The following is a 21,372-nucleotide window of genomic DNA, read 5'->3' on the forward strand; positions in this document are numbered from 1 at the left end:
ATTCCAAAAACGCAGCTGGCGCTCAGAGGGGCGGGAGAGAACGGCTTCCCTTAGGTGGGCCCCTGCCCCCTTCCCCGCGACCAGGGAAGGCGTTGCCAGGAAGAAATGGGAGCTTTTTAAGGGGTGGCAAGGAGCTCAGCTGGGGGCAAACTGAGGCAACGAGAAAGGGGGAAGAAGCGCAGGAAGAGAAACAAGAAAAAAACGTTTGGTAACATCTCTCCTGGAACCCTGGAGACGCAGTGGTTAAACGTTCAGATCCACCTGCCACTCTATGGGGCAATTCTACTCTGTCCTGTAGGGTCACTACAAATCGGAATGGCAACGGGTCTTGGTGATAACTCTCCTGAAGTATATTCTAAGGAACTAATGCAAATAAAAATTAAAAGGTATGCACACAAAAAAATTGTTGCAACGTTGTAACAGCTTTAACTGGAAACAGCCTAGGTCCAGTCCAGGGGCAGGGAGTCTGGGCATCCACTTGATGGAGTGGGGCGTGGCTTAAAGAGCTGGAAGTGTTGAGGCAGCCAGGGGAATGTCGTGTGAGGTAGGGTGAGGGAGAAGTACCAACTGGTTAGACTACGGGTACAGTTCTGTACGTAAATAAACATGTAGATCGGAGCTGGAGAAAATGGGGAGAGATGTACCAGAGTGGTACAGGCGAATGCTTGCCTTTTTAGTTTCTTCTTATTTTTTTAGTTAGTATTTTTATAGAGGCAAGGAAACACCACACAGCTGTTTGCTTAATTCCTTGCGTTCGGACTAAGGCTGCTACGGTAGGACAACGGGAGGGCAGAGCTGGAATAGGCTCCACTGAAAAGCCTTACGAACATGAGCAATCCTGACCTAAGGAGCCCTCCACAGACATGACTTCTTGACCATGGCTTATACCTTAATTATACAATTATGATCAGAAGTGACCTTTTCGGACCATTTTTATACATATAAGCAGGAGATTAAAGAAAATGAACGGAAGGATATGATTTACCTTTGATACGGGAGGACGGGTGAATGAGGCCTAAATGCAGTTCTGGAAATGTCACGAGCCACGCAAAGTACCTGCATGGGCAAGCTATGCCAGAGCTATTTTACTTAATTTCATTATTTCTGTGCCTTTTACATGTGGGGGCACTATTTGCTAACAATACGGTAGGTCCTCGGTAAATAGGAGCTGCTGTAATGATTAGTTTGGTATTATCTGTAACGACCCTGACACAGGCAAAGGTAATTACCAGTTATTTTCCCTCCATTTAACACAGGCCATCCCCTTGGTTGGCTACAGCTCTGCCCTAGGCCTGCAGAGCAGGATACAGAGAGAATGGTGACTTTTTTTTTTTTTTTTTAGCCAAGTAACCATTCTCTCTGTATCCTACTTGAGATAAATGGCGGGTTGTGAGGAAGGTCCCCTGGCATCCTCCTTCACAACCAAGTAAACAAAAAAACTCCTCATTTGCCCACAGGAAGTCTCGAATTCTACCATCAGAGATTCCTTGTTATTGAGGGACCTAAAATCAAACCTGATATACCATCTCCCTAGATAGAAGACTTAATATTTTTAAATGTCACTCCTTTGCAAATTAATATGTAAATTGAACCTAATTCCAACCAGGCAAACTCATTTTAAAATTAACATTGCAGAATAAATGTGCAAAAATTGCCAAAAAATTACTTTGAGAAAGATTAGTAAGGGGTGATATTACACAGTTACCCCTTGCTGTCGAATCAATTCCGGCTCATAGCAACTCTATAGGACAGAGTAGAACTGCCCATAGGGTTTCCAAAGACTGGCTGGTGGATTCGAACCACTGACCTTTTGGTTAGCAGCCAAGTTCTTAACCGTTGCGCCACCAGAGTACCAGATGGTAATGCTAACTAAGAAAAAATTAGATGTCAACACTGACTAGAAACATACATCAAAACCAAATGATATTGGCACAGGAATAATCAAAAGGATAAATGGAACAAAATAAGGTGTAAAAATACAGAGCCAAGTATATGCAAGAACGTAACATGTTACAAAACTGGCATTCTAGTGGGAAAATAATTATTTGGTATAATAAATCATGCTGATAGAATTGGCTATTTGTCTGGAAGAAAACAAAAAAAAAATTAGATTCCTGGCATCTTATGTACAAAATGGAGCTCTGGTGGCACAGTGATTAAAAGATTGGCTCCTAATCAAAAGGTCGGCAGTTCAAATCCACCAACCGCTCCTTGGAAACTTTATGAAGCAGTTCTACTCTGTCCTGTAGGGTTGCTGTGAGTTGGAATCAGTTGGATGGCAAAGGGCTTATTTATTTATTTATTTATTTGTCTTGTTTTATGTACAAAATATATTCCAGGTGACATAAATGTCTAAAAGTAAAAAAGAAAAAATTATAGACATAGGAAAAGAACATTAAGTTCATTTTTATAACCCGTGGGGTAGTGAGAGAGACTACTTGTGCAAGACAAGAAACTCAAAATCCATAAAGGAAAACACCCACAGATTTGACTTTGTTACAGGATATGGAATGGGATTTTTTCTGTATCTTAGAACTTCCACTAGAACTGCCAGGTTGGGGATGATGAATGATAAGCGTTCTCAATACTAAAGGGAGGGATGAGAAACATCTCAGCAGCCTGCTCAAGAGCAAGTCCCCTGATTATCAGTCACTCACCTTCCTCCAGCCCATAGAAGACAATGCCGCAGGTCCATTAGGGAAGAGATTTCCCTGAAGAGGATTCTCAGAAATAGGGCTCCTTCTCTTGGGGAAAGGAAGGGAGGTATTTCTCCACCTCAGACCAAGCCAGGAAGGCACCAAGAGTCTCCCATAGAAATTGGGTTGTCTTCTGTTGGGATTCTGATGTTTCTCACTCCCTGGCTGTGGCTTGCTGAGTGGCTTTCACAGCGCCAGTCCTGGAATGTGACCATGTAAGGGCTTGACAGATGTCCTGGGTATCTGGGGGCCTATCTGAGGGCAGACACTGGTGCCTGCTTATTGCCCAGAGAAGCACAAATGCCTTTTTAGGCAGCTGGAGCAGGCAGCAATAGCAGGGTGAGCGGAGAGTGTAGCAGCAATGGGTCTGCCTTCCCACTTCAGGATTTAGCAGCAAGGATGAGGGTTGGACTCATATCATCCTGAAGGAACTCTGTGCCAGAGAGCTGCCTGCTGGGCAAAGGGGAGTCCAGAGTGAATTGTGGGGAGCAGGAGCAAGTGGCCAAGAGCAGAGGTGGGGTGGAAAGGGAGATGTGAGAGTTCAGCCAGAGGGTGTACTACCTGTGTCAGGAGCTGATGCAAGGTAGACATCTATGGGGGGATTGTGATGAGTACACTAATGCACCCCCACATGACAGCCAGCAGTGGACTGTCTGCTGTGATTGGGATTGTGTGAGCACCAAGAGAGGCTCACAAACAGCCTACCTCAGTAAACAGGTCTTCTTACTTTTTCCCTTTGACCCTCCCTACATCTACCCTAACCGTAGAGGAGCCAGAAACAGGGGCGAGAGGAGGCAGACTAAGAAGAGTGAGGAAACAGAACCATGACCTCATTTCACCACTGTTGGTCCCCAAGCTTCAGGGGATCAAGTCCAAGATAGAAAGAGGCTAAATTTTTTTAATTTAAGTTGGACTGAAATTTTTAACACCTGAAAGTGATCAGAAAGTTATAGACTAACCCCATGGTGCTTGAGAAGTGTGGAAAGGGAGATCCAGCATAGTATGGAGAAAAAAACAAAACATAAACCTTATCTCTGATTGATGTAAGCCACCACCATTTGCTTATTCAATGAATTTGTTATCATTGCAGTAAATTTTTTGTCTGTATGTCAAAGGGCACTATAAATACAACCACAAGGAAAAAAATTGATAACACATATGACAGAGTTGATATCCTTAATATACAAAGAGCTCCTAGAAATAAATGAGGAAAACAACTTAGAAAAATAGGCAAAGGATACAAATAGGCAATTCAAGTGGGAAGAAATACCAATGGACAACAAATATGAAAAGGTGCCCCATTTCAATGCTGGGAAAATGGAAAAATTGACAGTAATGAGATAATATTTTCACCTAACAAATTAACAAAACTTAAAAAGATCAGTAATAGTCACTGCTGGTGAAAGTCTGGGAAAACAGGCATGCCCATATAATGTTCATGGCAGGATAAGTTGCTACAACCTTTTTGGAAAGATATTTTTCAATATCTATTAAAATTTAATGAACGCATACTCTTTGACTTAGCAGTCATACTTTTAAGAATCTATCCAACTGAAATAAGAACAAGATAAAAAATATATATAGTGAAGTATATTGCAGTACTGTTCATAAAAAAAAAAAAAAAAGGAATCCTGAAGGCCCATCATTAGCAGAACATTTAATAAATCACGGTACATTCATACAGTGGAATGTGTGCCGTTGTTAGGTAGATCTATATGTACTGATCTGGAAAAATGTACATGAAACAGTGCTAAGGAAAAGCAAGTTGCAGAGTCATCTATATAACCCAATCCCATTTTTTCGAATGAGAGGGAAAGGAAGAAGATGAAAAGAAAAACTTGTGAGAGAGAGAGAGAAAGGGGGAGAAGGCAAGAGAAAGAGGGTGTTAAAAGAACTTAGAAGTGTGCCAGAGTACACGTCAGGGTTACCATGGGCTATCTGGTTGATGGTAGGGTAGGAGAAGAGCGTTAGTTATTCTTTACACAGTGCCGTATTGTTTGACTCACTGTAATGCTTTCAGAAAACCAGGTGGCCTGCCTTAAGTAATTAAAAAAAAAAAAAAAAAATCAAGTAGTATAAAGGGGAAAAAGGAAAAATGATCCATTCATTGTTTTGGGTTAAAGTGTTGTTGCCTCCTAGGGGTGGGGTCATTTCTTACATTGGGCACAGGGCAAGCCCTCACTAACATTTTTCCAATAACTGACTCTGAGTCAGTTGCTGCCTTTCTCTGGACCTCATCTGAAAAATGAAGATATTAAACTAGATGATCTTTCAAAACTTTCTAAAATTATAAATTCCAATAATAAGGCATTTGTATGAAAAAAAAAGTTCTCTTGGGGCATATTTCTAAGGCAGTAGAACCTGGTCAATGGCGTATGTTGGGGGCTGGGGTGGAGAGATGGTGGCATGAAGAGTTTCTGCTGGGAAAGGTGAATTTACGAGAGGGAAAGGCATATAACCCAAATGAGGGTCATGATTTGGCCCACAAATGATCACATCAAGGCACAGTGAAAGCCTGTCCAATAGTATATAGCATTTTCCTTTTCTTCTCTTTAGTAAGCTTGGCCTGAAAAAGAGAAGCGGTGGTATAGGGGGCAGAGCACTAGACAGGGCATTGGGCAGACTCACCCAGGGTGACCCCCAGAGACTGGTCTACATCAGCCTTCTCCTCTCCCCTCAGGAACTGTCTGCCACCCTTGTAGAAATCGAGAGTCTTCAGCTCCAAAGGAAAGAACAACATCCCCACCCAGGCCATCTTCTCAGCTGCCTGGAGCAGCTTCTAGGGACCCCTAGTCATTCCACCCCAGGCCTGTGTGAGACAGACCAGGCTCAGGGAGGAGTCTTAGCACCTTGCCTCCCATTGCTGCCTCTGGCTGGATCTTACCACCAGAATGCTTCTCCTCTTTGAGCAGTCCTTTGACCACAGGAAAGAGATGGAGATGGAGACACTCACCGAGGACCAGGAGGCGAACACGTGACTTGGAGGTGCCATCCAGGTCTGCCAGCAGCGAGACAGAGCACTCGTAGGTACCGTTGTCCTCCATGGTCAGCTGGTTGATGGTGATGGAGGCATCTGACTGCTCAGCATTGCTTGATATGCTGACACGGTTTTGATAACGGCTACCATAGAGGTAGTTTTTGTTTGAAAATGTCCAGATGGTCACCCTTTCCTGACAGGAAGAAGAAATGCCAGTTGGTCTTTACCCCAAGGACCCTGCTGGGTGCATCCAGCCTGTCCTGACTACCCTCATCTACCATTCCCAGAGCCCAGAAACATCTGTCAACACACCAAGCCCTCAGAACAAGCAAACAGCCCCAACACAGGATACCCAACTTGTGGGTTCCTCTTATTTTTAAGAATTTTTAGAAATGAAAATATTGAAAGACTAGGGCAGGTAGGTATTTTACATGACAGGAGCCCATGTGTCTCAGATCATAAAATGGAATGCTTTAAGCAAGTAGGTAAAAAGGAATGAGATAGGTACAAGTGGGCTGATGTATGGGAAAAGCTCCAAGATGTATTGTTAAGAGAGAAAAAGTCAAGTGCAGAACAGCGTGTAGATAACATGTGCAAACACACACATTCATATATGTTTACATATACATGTGTATATGTATGGCGCATCTATGGAAGGGTACCCAAGAAACTGGTAAGAATGGTTGCCTTTGTGAGGGGAACAGGGTGTGAGGTAGAGGCATTTTTGCCCTGCACGCCTTAGTACTGTTTGAATCTCTTGCCATATGTGTGTATTACTCAAAAACACGTGTAAGGAAACGGGCACTCTTGTACATTGCCGTGGGAGTGCACATGCTCCCCTATGGAGGGCAATTTGGTAAGCTCTATAAAAATTAGAAAAGAATTTATCTGTTGTGGAAATGTGTCCTACGGGTATAAATGCAAACATATGTACAGGGTTGTTCCTGATATTCTTGTAATAGAAGATTGGAAACCAGCAAGTGTCCATCATTAAGGACTGGTTAAATAATAACGGCGTATCCACACAATGGAATCCTATTAGATCTAAAAAGAACGAGGAAGCTCTCTGTTTACTGATATGGAAAGATCTCCAGGAATTACTGTTAAGGGAAAAAGGCAAGGGACAGAAGAGGGCCTAGAACATGTTACCTTTTATGTAAAAAGAGGGGAAAATAGGAATATCCACACACATATATATTCACATTTTATTGAATTTGCGTAAAGAATCACTGGAAGATTATACTAGAAACTAATATAATTGATTTCCTTAGCCAAGAGTGATATGCAAAATACTTAATTATTGTAGCAGAGATAACCAACCAATCAGGATAGACTCTGGCCAAAAGCTACCAAACCAGCTGCCACTGAGTCAATTTCAACTCAGGGTGACCCCACGTGTGTTAGTAGAACTGTGCTCTATACGGTTTTCAAGGGCTGATTCTTCAGAATTAGTTTGCCAGGCCTTTCTTCCAAGGCACCCCAGGATGGGTTTGAACCACCAACCTTTCAGTTAGTAGTTAATCACTTACTTGTTTGAGTCACCCAGAGACTACTCAAAAGCAACCAGTGTTAGTGAAAATATAGGTTCCTGGATTTCAAACAGCAGTCAGTGGAAATCTTCTGGTGGGGTGAGCAGAGGGTCAAGGGAAGAGAGCCCGGGGGAGGGATGGTGTGACAGAAACGGGAGAATGGAAATGAGATTTCCCAATGCACAATTTTTATGATGTTTTAATGTTTGCACCATGGAATTACGTTATCAATTCAAAAACAGAAATAAAAAATAAAATCTCTCCTACACCTCCCAAGAGGCAAAAAGGAAAAATAAAAAACCTAGACTATAAAATAAAATTTGGTCTCAGGGAGATGGCTATGCTAATCAAAAGAAATGACTTTAAATTATTTAAATAGTACAAATTAAAACATATGAGACTGGCTAATGGAAAGATACATTAAAGCAGGTGACTTCCCTGCCACCCCTCAAAAGAAAGGTGACATAATCCAGCCTTCCCTGGGTCCTGCATTTATTGATGCATGAAATTTCTGCTCCTTCCCCATCCAATCCACCCAGGCTGGCTGCTAACATTCATTCCACCTAGTATTTATTGAAGGCCTTTCTAGTGTTCCCCCAAGAGGTAATGATGTTGTTTTTAGTTGCCATCCAGTCGACTCCAACTCACGGTGACTCCCTGTGTACAGAGTAGAATTTCTCTATAGGGTCTTCAAGGTTGGGACCTTTTCAAGCAGATCACCAGGCCTGTCTTCCAAGGAGCCTCTGGGTTGGTTCAAACGGTCAGCATTTTGGCTAGTGGTTGAGTGCTTAACCATTTGCACCACCCAGGGACTCCGTGAAGAGGTTGCAGTTGGGTGATAATAACTCCCCAAATGACCCCAAACTGTTAAGAATCCTTACTGTATGAGTCATTAGCAGCTTATCCCATTGGATAAATCCATTTCGGTCAGAGGCAGAAGTTCGGTAGGTGCAGGGGAGCGTGACATTGTGTCCCCGGGCAGCCCGAAGAGCCTCCTGGGGTGTTTCCACAGAGATGGCATTGACAGTCATCCAGACTGGAAAGAAAGCAGAAAGTGGGAGGAAGATGTAAATGACAAGGTCATACCCACTCGTGGCCTAAGGAACCTCTATGGGATCCTAGAGACACGCTTTCTCCTCCAAACACAGCTACATATCACATGCTACAACAGTGATCTCGGCCATGGCACACCAGCTCTTCTCCAAGATGGAGGAGGACAAACACATGTACCTTGGTCTCTCCATCTCCCTCCCTCAGCATCACAAAAAAATTACAATCATGAGTCAATTAACATCCATAATACGTTCTGTGCAGGGATTCTAATTGGAACAAACCAGTTCCAAGACCTGTGCACGAGTCTTCAGCCTGCTGCCTGACCTACAGATTTTGGGCTTGTCAGCTCCTCACATTTGTGTAAGCCAATTCCTTGAAGTAAACTTCTCTCTCCCTATATACATATGTATCGCTGATTTGTTTCTCTAGAGAACCCTAACACAGCTGGTAACTGCATAGAAACAACACCCCATGTTTGCGAGCACTTCACAGCTCTCAGGTGACTCATCTTTATCAGAAGTGAGATTCTGCCAAAGGAAACAGGCTGGGGGAGCTTGATCCAGGACTCTGCACTGCACTTCACCTTCCCAGGAGGGCAATATTCTCCAGTGAACCACTCAACTACCTGTTCTTTTCCTCTCTCAACTCTCCCTTTCCTCAAATTCAGAAGCGTCCCTTTGATACTTTGATTCCCCATGTCTGTACCACTCCGTACTTACTGCATAGCCCCACCTTTGCCTTTCCCCGAAGTAGCATTGCATTGAGTTCAAGTGCACAGGCTCTGGAGCCAGACGCCTCAGGTGGGTTTCTAGTTCCTTTATTTATAACTTCAAGCAACTGACTTAAACTCTCCATGCCACAGATACCTCACTTGAAAAATGGGTTGTATGAGGATTAAATGACATGAAATATTGGTTGAGCATGGTTCCTAATCCACATTAAGTCCTCCATAAATGATAGTTATTATTATATCTATCTTTTCATATTGAACCACTTCCACTTTTTCCTTCCATAGTCTGTTGTTGAGGTACATCCTTGGTAGAAGTTAATCACAAGCGACAACCACCCATCACCAGAAAGGACTAGTAATTGCTAGTATTGCAATTAAAGAATACATCAGTTTTAGAGATCATTATAACAGTGAGTTAAAATCATCTTATGGTAATAGATTTATGAGGGAAGAGATTGAAATGAATGGATAAGAAAGTGCTCATACAGACAAGCCCCATTTACATGTTATTTGTAAACCGGAGAAGACTCTTAAAAGACTGATCCTGTGCTCTGGGGTACACTTACATTTCCTATAATCCTAGATGTGAATTTATCCTGTATTTAAGAACATCATATTGACAGTCATCACTGGGAATCTTCTATGTTGTGCCGTCAAGTTGATTCCAATTTATAGCAACCCCATGTGTGCAAATTAGAACTGCTCCATAGGGTTTTCAAGCTCATGACATTTTAGAGGTGCCTCTGGGTGGAGATGAACCACCAACCTTTCGACTAGTAATGGAGTGCTTAACCATTTGCACCATTCAGGGACTCCTGGACTCTTCCATGTTGTTTTTTTTGTTAGGTGCCATTGAGTTGATTCTGACTCATAGCGACACCATGTGGCAGAGTAGAACTGCCCTATAGGGTTTTCTAGGCTGTAATATTTACCAGGGCAGATGGTCGCGTCTTTCTCTCATGCAGCTGTTGGGTGGGTTCTAACCACCAACCTTTCAGATAGTTGCTGAGCACTTAACTGTTAGGCCACCATGGCTCTTTTTCAGGGGCAGATTGCCCGATAAGCAAGGTAAGCACGTACTTATGGCATCAACAAAATAGGTGGACCAGTTGTCCAAAGCAAAGACCCATAGATGCCAAGCAGATAGGACACGAGGAAAAGTGAGCGTACAACAATGATTCAAAAAAGACTCACTCACTATCCTTACTATGTATGGAAGTATATATTGTTTAGCAGCTTAATGAAAAAAATCATTGAAAAATTTATAAGAGCAGGATAGAAAGAAATGTGTTTAATTATAACATGTTAGAGATAAAACATCCATCTATAAATAGAACATAGCATTTTGTTGTAATATGTTTTCTGATCATTAAATTTTCTTTTATGACATCTTTTCATTTGTTCATTTATAATTCTAGCATTTACTATGAAATAAGCATCGAAATTGAAGTATGAGCCATTTAAAGCAAAATTGGTGAAAGTCAATTTTTTTGCTGTGGGAGATCAACAGAATTTTACGTTGATGGTTCAATCAACTAAGTTCTCTGACTCATTTTCTTTTTTGTAGAATATGTGGAATATTCTTTTTGTAGAAAATGTGGGATATAGTAAAAATCTTAGTACCCCACACCTACTAAAATTTTTATAATCCAGTTCATCTCATTCCACTAAAATGGCATATGCCACTTTTGAGTTCAATCACTAATATTATAGTCATATTTTTTAAAAAGTTACATCATGGATAGCTAAGACACACACACATATACATGTATGTGCATATATATATGTATGTATAGATACGTATAACTCACATTTCCCTTTCAAATGTGTTATTAAGCAGGGGAGGGGGCACCACAGATTATCAGTGTTTGGGGCCCTCACATGTCTTTATCCAGCTCTAGCTCCTCAGACTCTTCCATACAAAAAAAACCCAAACCCATTCCTGTCGAGTTGATTTGGATCAATAGTAACCCTACAGGACAGAGTAGAACTGCCTCAGGGTTTTCAAGGCTGTAATCCTTCTGGAAGCAAACTGCCACATCTTTCTCCAGTGGAGCCACTTTCCTTTAGCCACCAAGCATTTAACCACTGCACCCCCAGGAATTGTGGACTCTTCCATAAAAAAAAAATCTTCCATAGCTAACCTAAATCCTTGCCACTGATTATGTCTATATCCTCTTGTTCTGACATTACCAGTGTTTTAGTTATCTAGTGCTGCTATAACAGAAATACCAGAAGTGGATGGCTTTAATGAAAAGAAAGTTATTCTGTCAAAGTCAGGAGGCTAGAAATCTGAATTCAGGGGACCAGCTCTAGGGGAATGCTTTGTCTGTTGGCTCTGGGGGAAGGTCCTTGTCTCCTTTCAACATCTGTGGATCTTGGAGCTCTCAGTGTCTTTTGGCATCAATCTTCCCCTGGGTCCAGGAGGTTCCTAGGTTCTTTCCTGGTGGTAGTGATGTCCCTCTCCTCTCTGCTCACTTCTCTCTCATTTTATCTCTTGTAAGATAAAAGGTGTTACTCAAGCAAGGCTGTGACTTGAGTAAGGGTGTGACTTAAGTAAGGATGTGACTCAAGTCACATCTTCTTGTAAGGCGATGACTCAGGATACACCCCACACTGAACCCGCCTCATTAACATATAGAAGTTAGGATTTACAACACATCACAAAGTGGAGGATAATTCCATCAGATCACAAAATGGAGGACAACCAGACAATACTGGGAATCAAGGCCTAGCCAAGTTGACACTTTTTTGGGAGGGGCCTAATTAAATCCATGACATTTCACGCTTTGGTCCCCCACATTCATTTCCTTTCCACATGCAAAACACATTTACCCCATCACATCATTCCAAAAGTCTTAAGTCAACTCCACGTCCAAAATCTCATCTTCTGAATCATCTAAATCAAATATGAGTGAGAAATTAGGCATATTCCACCCTGAGGCAAAACTCCTCTTCATCTGAGAACCTGTGAAATCTACAATACAGGTCATCTGCTTCCAAAATACAATGGTGGAACAGGTACAAGGTATGCATTTGCATTAGAAATGGGAGAAATTGGAGGGAAAGAAGGGCTAATAGGCACCAGCAAACCCAAAACCCAGCAGAACAAGTTACATTAGCTCTCAAGGCTTAAAAATAATCCTCTGTTCTCTGAGACCATCTAGGCAATGGCCCCACCCTCCACACTCTGGATTCCGGGTGAAGGCCCCTGGGCCCTCGGCTTCAGCTCTGCCTTCCAGGCCCTCTGGGAGAACAACTCTGCTCCCTAGGCTTTGGGCAGCCCCAATCTTCCAGTGCATCTGAGTGGTGACTCCACCCCCTCAGCCTCAGGAAGGCCCATTCTGTCTCTCGGTCATGGCAGCCCTGCCCCCTCTGCTTTGTGTGGTGGCCCATCCCCCTGCCACACCTTAACAGCAGCCCCACATTCCAGAACTGACCTAGTGAAAACCCAACTCTTTGAAACCCACTAGGCTGTGGCCTCATCATTTGAAACCCCAGAGGCCATGGCCCTACCCTTTGAGACCAAGATAGCTCTGCTTCCGCTGCTCCTCCCGACAGTTATGCTGAGGTCTGAGCTGCTCCAGGGATGGTTATCTTTTCTTGGAGGATAAAGATGTAGCTCCTTTGGCTAAAGATGTGACTTAAGTAAGGGTGTGACTCAAGCAAGGGTGTGATTTGAGTAAGGGTATGACTCAAGAAACAGTGTGACTCAAGTAAGGGTGTGAATTGAGTGAGAGTGTGACTTGAGTAAGGGTGTGACTCAAGTAAGGGTGTGACTTGAGTAAGGGTGTGACTCAAGTAAGAATGTGACTTAAGTAAAGGTATGACTCAAGCAAGAATGTGACTTAAGTAAGGGAGTGACTCAAGCAAGGGTGTGACTTGAGTAAGGGTGTGACTCAAGCAACAGCGTGACTCAGGTAAGTGTGCAATTCGAGTAACGGTGTGACTTAAGTAAGGGTGTGGCACAAGCAAGGGCGTGACTTCAGTAAGAGTGTGGCTTGAGTAAGGGTGTGACTCAAAGGAGGGTGTGGCTTGAGTAAGAGTGTGTCTTGAGTCACGTCCTCTTGTAAGGCAGTGACTCATACACCCCACACTGAGCCTGCCTCACTAACATATAAACCACCCAAACCCACTGCCATCGAGTCAATTCCGACTCATAGCAACCCTACAGGACGAAGTAGAACTGCCCCATAGAGTTTCCAAGGAGCGCCTGGCGGATTCGAACTGCCAACCCTTTGGTTAGCAGCCATAGCACTTAACCACTACGCCACCAGGGTTTCCTCACTAACATACAGAGGTTAGAATTTACAACACACAAACTGTAGGATAGTTACATCATATGACAAAATGGAAGACAGACCCACAATACTGGGAATCAAAGCCTCACCAGGCTCACACATATTTTGGGGGACACAATTCAATCCATGAAAACTGACAATGGAGGCATTTGGCTTGATTCCCAAAATAATTTCCCATCATATGATCAGAGGCTTTCTCACCTCTATCTGGAATAAACTCAGTTCATTTCCCTTCTTTTCACAAGCTTTATGTTATTACCAAGGATCCCTGGTGACACAGTTGTTAAGCACTCAGCTGCTAACCAAAAGCTCAGCTGTTTGAACCCACCAGATGCTCCTTAGGAGAAAGATGTGGCAATTTGCTTCCGTAAAGGTTACAGCCTAGGAAACCCTATAGGGCAGTTCTACTCCGTCCTATAGGGCCGCTACGAGTCAGAATCAACTCAATGGCAGTGGGTTTTTTGAGCATGTTTATGAGCATTGAGAGTGTTGTTTTCTTTTCTCTGGGATCTCTGCATTCCTATTCAGTGGATGAGAGAAAAGCTCCAGCCAGGACCTCTAATCAGTTATTGGAAAACTGGGAAGTGGAGAAGTTCGTTTCTAGAGCCTTCCGGCTACTATCCTTTCTCCTTCCTTGCAGGGGGTTCATAGTGGGTATCACCTTTCTAGTTGCCCAGAGCCCACCCTCCTGCAAGTAACTGCACCCTGTTGCTTCGTTTGCGCTGTGTTCCTCACGCTACAGAAGTATTCTTTCTTCTTCCTCATTCCCCGACTCTCCTTCCTTCTCAAGGCTTAGCTCTCAGCATCTGCCTCAAAGGAACAGCTCCCATCTGATAAGCTAATTCACTGTAAGCTGTTAATAACTTACAACTGACTGACATGTCAAACTTCCCAGGGCTACACAAGTTAGAAGGGCAAGTGCTTTCACCTGCAAAGAAGGAAGCGTAAAATCGCCCTGCAATATAGTAGTCTGCTAGGGAGACAGTCGGAACACACGTGTTGTCCTAGAGGCAATGTCCTAACTCTCCCCAGCAGAGCTGATTACTCTGCCTTTGTGCCACCGACTCTCTCATGAGTACTCTCTCATGCAACTATTATGCAATATGACAGAGGGACCAAGAGCACAGACTCTGGAGCCAAAGTGCCAGGCCGGCATCTTCATTCTTACTTTCCCCAGCTGTGAAACTTTGGGCAACTTAATTAACCTCTCTGTGCCTCATTTTCCTCAACTGTAAAATGAGAGTACTAATATTATCTGACTCATAGGATTGTTATGAGGGTTGACTGACTTAACGTATTTAAACATTTTACCCTACGCATACAAGAACTATGCAAGCATTCTATAATGGGAAATCTTTCTTCTCTGCCATACTGTTTTTTCTTCATCTTCATATCCCCAGGGCTCAATGAAGTGCTTAACACATAGGTGGTGCTCAATAAGAGCTCTTTGATACAGTACTTGAATGAATAGAGAATTTTAATTTAAAGGATGGGTAGGATTTACAATCAAAGAGACTTGGTGGAAGAACCTATCTCACAGACTGTTAGAAATTCCCTGAAGTGTGATGGATGGATCGCTTTTGTGTGGTCTTGTAACTCCCACACAAGTGATTGGATGGGACTGTGAAAATAGGGTGCCAAAGGGATTGGTAAATTTTCCATCCCGCTGGGCTTGAAATGAGCCATCCCAGAGGCTGGAAGGAGAGGATTTCATCACCACCAAGGAAGACGGGCCAAGAGTACAGCGCATTCTTTGGATCCAGGATCCCTGTGCTGAGAAGCTCCTGGAACCAGGAGATCAAGAGAGACAGAAAAAGAGAGCAAGCTATAACATTGAAGACAGCAAGAAGCGGTGGCGGAGAAACACTGGCAGAAGAGACTAGCAGGACACAGCGTGGTGGGCTTCCCAGCCCACAGAGTGAGAAAGCTGAGTGCCTTTGTGCAGGAGGCTTGCTGGAGAAATAGAGTGCCTCCGGGCACTTGGTAGAGCTTGGTTTGCCAACCGTCAGAGTCAGAGCTGAGCGCCTTCTGGCTGAGGCTTACTGGTGGAGCATGGTGCCTCCAGGTACTGATCAGCAGAGCTAAAAGAGCTTTGTAACACTTGCTTAAGCAGGGCAGAGGCTAAGGGCCAGGGAGAGGCTGAGGGCCAGGGAGAGGCCTGCCTGTGAGCACGGCTGGGAAGAGACTGTCCTGATGGAAGAACTGTATCCTGAGTGTTCCTGAACCTAAATTGTAAACTGTTACTTCCCTAATAAACCCCATAAGTGTGAGTATGGTCTGTGAGCTCTGTGTGGCCATTGTGATGAATTATCGAACCCAGCAGAGAAGTACAGAGTGCTGTGGGAGGGATGGTTGGCGTCAGAGTTGGTAAAAATGGCGGAGAGAGGAGGCCTGTCTAACCTCCACTTCATAGGAGTCAGCCTTGGGCTATGGATCTTGATTCTCCTTCCCCATTGAAATTAGAGGAGGTCAGACACCACCCTTACATCATTTTTACATTCCCCAAAGCCCAAAAACACTAAACCCATTGTTATCAATTCGATTCCGACTCATGGAGACCTCACGTGTTACAGAGTAGAGCTGCTCCACAGGGTTTTCTTGGCTGTAATATTTATGGAAGCAGATCACCAGGGCTTTCTTCCACGGCACTGCTGGGTAGGTTTGAACCACCAACGTTTAGGTTAGTAGTCAAGCACAAACTATCTGTGCCACTCAGGGCCCTTAGAAATTGCCCAAAAATCAAATAAAGGACCAATGGAGCCCTAAGAGGGGTTGCCGAACCCGCAGGATGCCCCAGACTGAAATAGGTCATTTAACCTCCCTAAGGAGGTGGGAGTGATTGCTCGTAAATAATTAAGGTTTGTTAAGAAGATAATAAACTGTCTCTTGAGAGCCAAAAGGAAAGTAATATATCCGAAGAAGATAATGAAATGCTTGATGGAACTGGCTGTTTGAGGTATACACAGCACATTATGGGAACTCTTGGGAAACAGGCAGCAATGCCTCCACTTAGGAAAATCCATTTGCTCTGAGAAACCACAGTCTTAGGGAGGAGGTGCTGGAAACCAGAAGGGACCCCGCCTGCTCAGGGCTAGATAGCATACTTTGGTGCTGAGAAAGTGCTAGTCTCTGGAAAGAGCCAGGCAGCTCACCCTTGCTGGCTGGTTTGTCCTGAGGTGGGAATGGGCCCAAGGGAATGAGAGGTAGGGGGCTCAGAACTTAACAAAAGTTCGTTGGGCTGTTTGTTCAACAACATGGCTCATTAGAAACCTGTAGATTTAGATCCATTCAGTGAATTTTGCCTACAGCCTGGTAAAGCCCTACCGTAGTTGGAGGCACTGGAGAAATTATCAGAGGTGTGCTTACATCCACCTTCCCAGGAGCCCAGCCAGGACCACCCGAGCTCTCCCTGCCCAGCTAGGACCACCCCAGCTCTCCCTGCCCAGCCAGGACCACTCCAGCCCCCACTGCCCAGCCAGGACCACTCCAGCCCCCACTGCCCAGCCAGGACCACCCCAGCCCCCACTGTCCAGCCAGGACCACCCAGCCCTCACTGCCCAGGCAGGACCTCTCCAGCCCCCACTGCCCAGCCAGGACCACCCCAGCCCCCACTGTCCAGCCAGGACCACCCAGCCCTCACTGCCCAGGCAGGACCACCCCGGCCCCCATTGACCAGCCAGAACCACCCCAGCCCCCATTGACTAGCCAGGACCACCCCAGCCCTCACTGCCCAGCTAGGACCCAAGCCCTTACTGCTGGCTGGCTTTTCCGAAGTGCTTCAGGCAGTTTTTACACCACGCACACTTCATTCTTATTCGTTGTCGTCTATGTGTGCAGGCCTCCTCTCCTCGCCAGCTGGCATGCTCCATTGAGAAGGGTTTGAGTCTCAGGTTGCTCTTGTACCTACCACGTGCCTTGCCTTCACCCCCAAGACATCTGCACAGAGCTGGGGACTAACTAAGACCATGCCAACTGAATGATAGTGGCATGATCCCTGCCCAGGAAGTAGAGAAAGGCCACTGTCAGCCACTGTATCAGTGCCAGTGGCCATCAAGTCGAAACTGACTCCTGGTGACCCCATGGTACAAACAACTAACTCGCTTGATAGCTTACTAAAAGGTTGGAGGTTTCAGTTTACCCAGAGGTGTGTGGGAATCTGCTTCCGAAAAGTCAGCTATTGAAAACTCTGTGGATCGCAGTTCTACTCTGACACACGGGGGTCTCCAGCCGATATCCTAATGGAACCTAATGATGCATTAAGGTGCAAGTGTAAAGGGAAGGGAGGGGGGAAGTGAGGAGCCCTGCTGCTCCCAGGAAGATACATTTTAATGGAAAGGCTTATTGAGGGGTAGGATTTCAGACGTCGCCAAGAGATTGAATTTACTAGGTTGAACTTGTGTATGTAAGGAAATAAAACAGGTTGCAAAACAGTGTATACAACAGCATCCCAACTCCATACAAATAATCACAGAGAGAATAGATTCTCGTAGAAAATATAACAAGATTACTAATGACTGCTTCTGAATTCTGGGATCGTGGGCAATTTTGGGTTTCTTCTTTGTGGGCTTTTATTTCCCAGACGTTCTGCACCAAACACAGCACTCTTGTGGCTGTAAAACCATGTTACAGTTTGGTAAGGCTGCATGGGAGGTGACAAGTGCAGCGTGAGGGAAGCCGATTTTGTCAAGGAGCTTGCCTAACAGAGCATGAGAATGCTGAAACAGAGGGCACTAAGGGTCTGGAGAAGCTTCCTTTGTTTCCCTCAGGGCTTGCAGACTAGGCCACAGGAAAGGAGCTCCTAGAAGAGGCTGAAAATAGAAGAGAGATGAGAAGTCCCAGCCAGGGAGGGGAGGGGCTAGGACACAGGTGGAGGATTAGCCTCCTGTCCCCTGTGTGCAGATAAGCTGGTGGGCCTGTGGGGCAGAGAGCGCTAGAGCAGTCGTGGGCCCACTCCTGGCTTTCAGTCTCCTCTCCCAGTGACCTTTGTGATGGTCCGAACTGAAAGTGTCTGTCTGTCACCCTGCCAGATGTTTATGGCATCCCTGACTCACCAGGGCAGAAAATGAGGAAGGAGCCAAAGTCCACTGGGTAGCAGAGGAGAGGGAGGCAGTTTCAGGAAGTGGGAGGCTCTAAGTGTGACCATTGGTGTCCTGGGGCAGAGAGGGTGGCTCGGGCAGGGGCCGGCAGGCAGAGAGGAGACAGGGATCAGACCTGAGTGCTGCCAGTGTGGGGAGGTTTGCAGGGCAACTCAACTTCATCTCCAAGTCAGAGATGTCCTCTACCAACCATCTCAATGCTGAAATTCCCACTGTTTAGTAGTAGGTCTTTGAGTCAAGGCACTGGAGCTCCTGCTAAAATGCTAATGATGTCTGGGAGGGAAGGAAGGTGCATTGAGCAAGTCTTCCTTTAACCTGCAGGATAAATCTATTTCCCTAGTTAGATACCCTTACCTGTCAAACTCTGGAAAGGGACCATGATAAGCAAATGTTGACAGAAAGAAGTGAGACCATGCAAATACAGTGTATGGAATCCTAACAAGTGGATTGGTTAGTTTTGCTATTCTTTTAGGCTTAAAAGAGAGTCAATACCATAGTGGGGGGTGGGGGGAGAGGGTCTCCTACCACCAAGAAAGAAGAGCTGGGAGCAGAGTGCATCCTTTGGACCCAGGATCTATGTGCTGAGAACCTCCTAGACCAGGAGACAGAGAGTTGTAACACTGGAGATGGTGAGAGATGATGAGAAGCAGTGGCAGATAAATGGCAGCAGCAAAACTAAAAGACTAGCAGGAAACGGCACAGTGGGCTTCCTGGACCATGGCGCAAGGTGGTTACAGTGGGTGTGCAGACCCACAGAGTGAGAAAGCTGAATGCCTTCAGGCAGGAGGCTTCCTGGTAGATTGCCTCTGGGCACTTATCAGCAGAGCTACAAGAGCTTTGTAACACTTGGTTGAGCAGGGCAAAGGCTGGGCCAGCCCAAGAAGCCCAAGGGGCCAAGGGCCGGAGAGAGATGTGCCTGCAGCATGGCTGAGAAGAGGCTGTCCTGATGGAAGAGCTGTATCCTGAGCATTCCTCCACCTGAATCGTAACTTGTTACTAGCCTAATAAACCCCGTAACTGTGAGTATGGTCTGTGAGTTCTGTGTGGCCATGGCAATGAATTATCAAACCCAGCAAAGAAGCAGAGAGTGCCGTGGGAGGGATGGTTAGTGTCAGAATTGGTAAAAAGGTTGGCAGACGGAAACATGTCTGACTTCCGCCTCAGAGGAGTCAGCCTTGGGATGTTGACGCCAATGATGATTCTTCTCCCTTGGGAAGTTAGAGAAGGTCAGACGCCTCCACCACACCATCTTTACACTAGGCTTCTGGCTTTTGTTCCAGGAAGGAGGGATTTCCATTCATTGAGATAGAAATCACTGGAAAGGAACTAGATTTGGAGAAAAATATCATGGGTTTGGTTTTCCGTTTCTGAGTCTGAAGTGCTTTTGAGACATCTAAGTTGGGAATCAAGTGGCCTGTTGGGATTGTGGGTCTCTAGCTCAAGAGCGTAAATTTACGCACCAACCACTAGGGCCAAAGATGAAGAAATAGAATATTTTTATCAGCTGCTACAGTCTGAAATTGATCGAACATGCAGTCAAGATGCATTGATAATTACTGGCGATTGGAATGCTAAAGTTGGAAACAAAGAAGAAGGATCAGTAGTTGGAAAATATGGCCTTGGTGATAGAAACAGTGTCGGAGATGGAATGATAGAATTTTGCAAGACCAACGACTTCTTCATTGCAAATACCTTCTTTCACCAACATAAATGGTGACTATACACATGGACCTTGCCAGATGGAACACACAGAAGTCAAATTGACTACATCTGTGGAAAGAGACGATGGAAAAGCTCAATATCATCAGTCAGGACAAGGCCAGGGGCCGACTACGGAACCAGCCATCAATTGCTCATATGCAAGTTCACGCTGAAACTGAAGAAAATCAGAGCAAGTCCACGAGAGCCAAAATATGACCTTGAGTATATCACACCTGAATTTAGAGACCATCTCAAGAATAGATTTGACGCATTGAACACCAGTGACCGAAGACCAGACAAGTTGTGGAATGACATCAAGGACATCATCCATGAAGAAAGGAAGAGGTCACTGAAAAGACAGAAAAGAAAGAAAAGACCAAGACGGATGTCAGAGGGACTCTGAAACTTGCTCTTGATTGTCGAGCAGCTAAAGCAAAAGGAAGAATTGATGAAGTAAAAGAACTGAACAGAAGATTTCAAAGGGCCTCTTGAGAAGACAAAGTAAAATATTATGATGACATATGCAAAGAGCTGGAGATGGAAAACCAAAAAATAAGAACAGGCTCGCTGTTTCTCAAGCTGAAAGAACTGAAGAAAAAATTCAAGCCTCGAGTTGCAATAGTGAAGGATTCCATGGGGAAAATATTAAACAACACAGGAAGCATCAAAAGAAGATGGAAGGAATACAGAGTCATTATACCAAAAAGAATTAGTCGATATTCAACCATTTCAAGAGGTGGCATATGATCAGGAACCGATGGTACTGAAGGAAGAAGTCCAAGCTGTACTGAAGGCATTGGTGAAAAACAAGGCTCCAGGAAATGATGGAGTATTAATTGAGATGTCTCAACAAACAGATGCAACGCTGGAGGTGCTCACTCGTCTATGCCAAGAAATATGGAAGACAGCTTCCTGGCCAACTGACTGGAAGAAATCCATATTTATGCCTATTCCCAAGAAAGGTGATCCAACCAAATGTGGAACTTATAGAACAATATCATTAATATCGCATGCAAGCAAAATTTTGCTGAAGATCATTCAAAAACGTCTGCAGCAGTGTATTGACAGGGAACTGCCAGAAATTCAGGCTGGTTTCAGAAGAGAACATGGAACCAGGGATATCATTGCTGATGTCAGATGGATCCTGGTTGAAAGCAGGGAATACCAGAAGAATGTTTACCTGTGTTTTATTGACTACGCAAAGGCATTCGACTGTGTGGATCATACCAAATTATGGATAACATTGCGAAGAATGGGAATTCCAGAACACTTAATTGTGCTCATGAGGA

At 44.6% G+C, this 21,372-nt stretch overlaps 1 protein-coding gene across 1 annotated transcript in view; it reads right to left on the minus strand.

The window, feature by feature from the left end:
- Positions 1-21,372, minus strand: part of GPA33 (glycoprotein A33) — a 45,921-nt gene that overhangs the window by 17,767 nt on the left and 6,782 nt on the right. The window contains exons 2-3 of the mRNA XM_049881136.1: positions 8,084-8,238; positions 5,650-5,866 (exon numbers count right to left, since the gene is read on the minus strand). Coding sequence (XP_049737093.1) covers positions 5,650-5,866; positions 8,084-8,238 — 372 coding nt within the window. The remainder of the gene's footprint in view (positions 1-5,649; positions 5,867-8,083; positions 8,239-21,372) is intronic.

This window comes from Elephas maximus, chromosome 3 (assembly GCF_024166365.1).
Source record: "Elephas maximus indicus isolate mEleMax1 chromosome 3, mEleMax1 primary haplotype, whole genome shotgun sequence".
Classification (NCBI taxonomy): Eukaryota; Metazoa; Chordata; class Mammalia; order Proboscidea; family Elephantidae; genus Elephas; species Elephas maximus.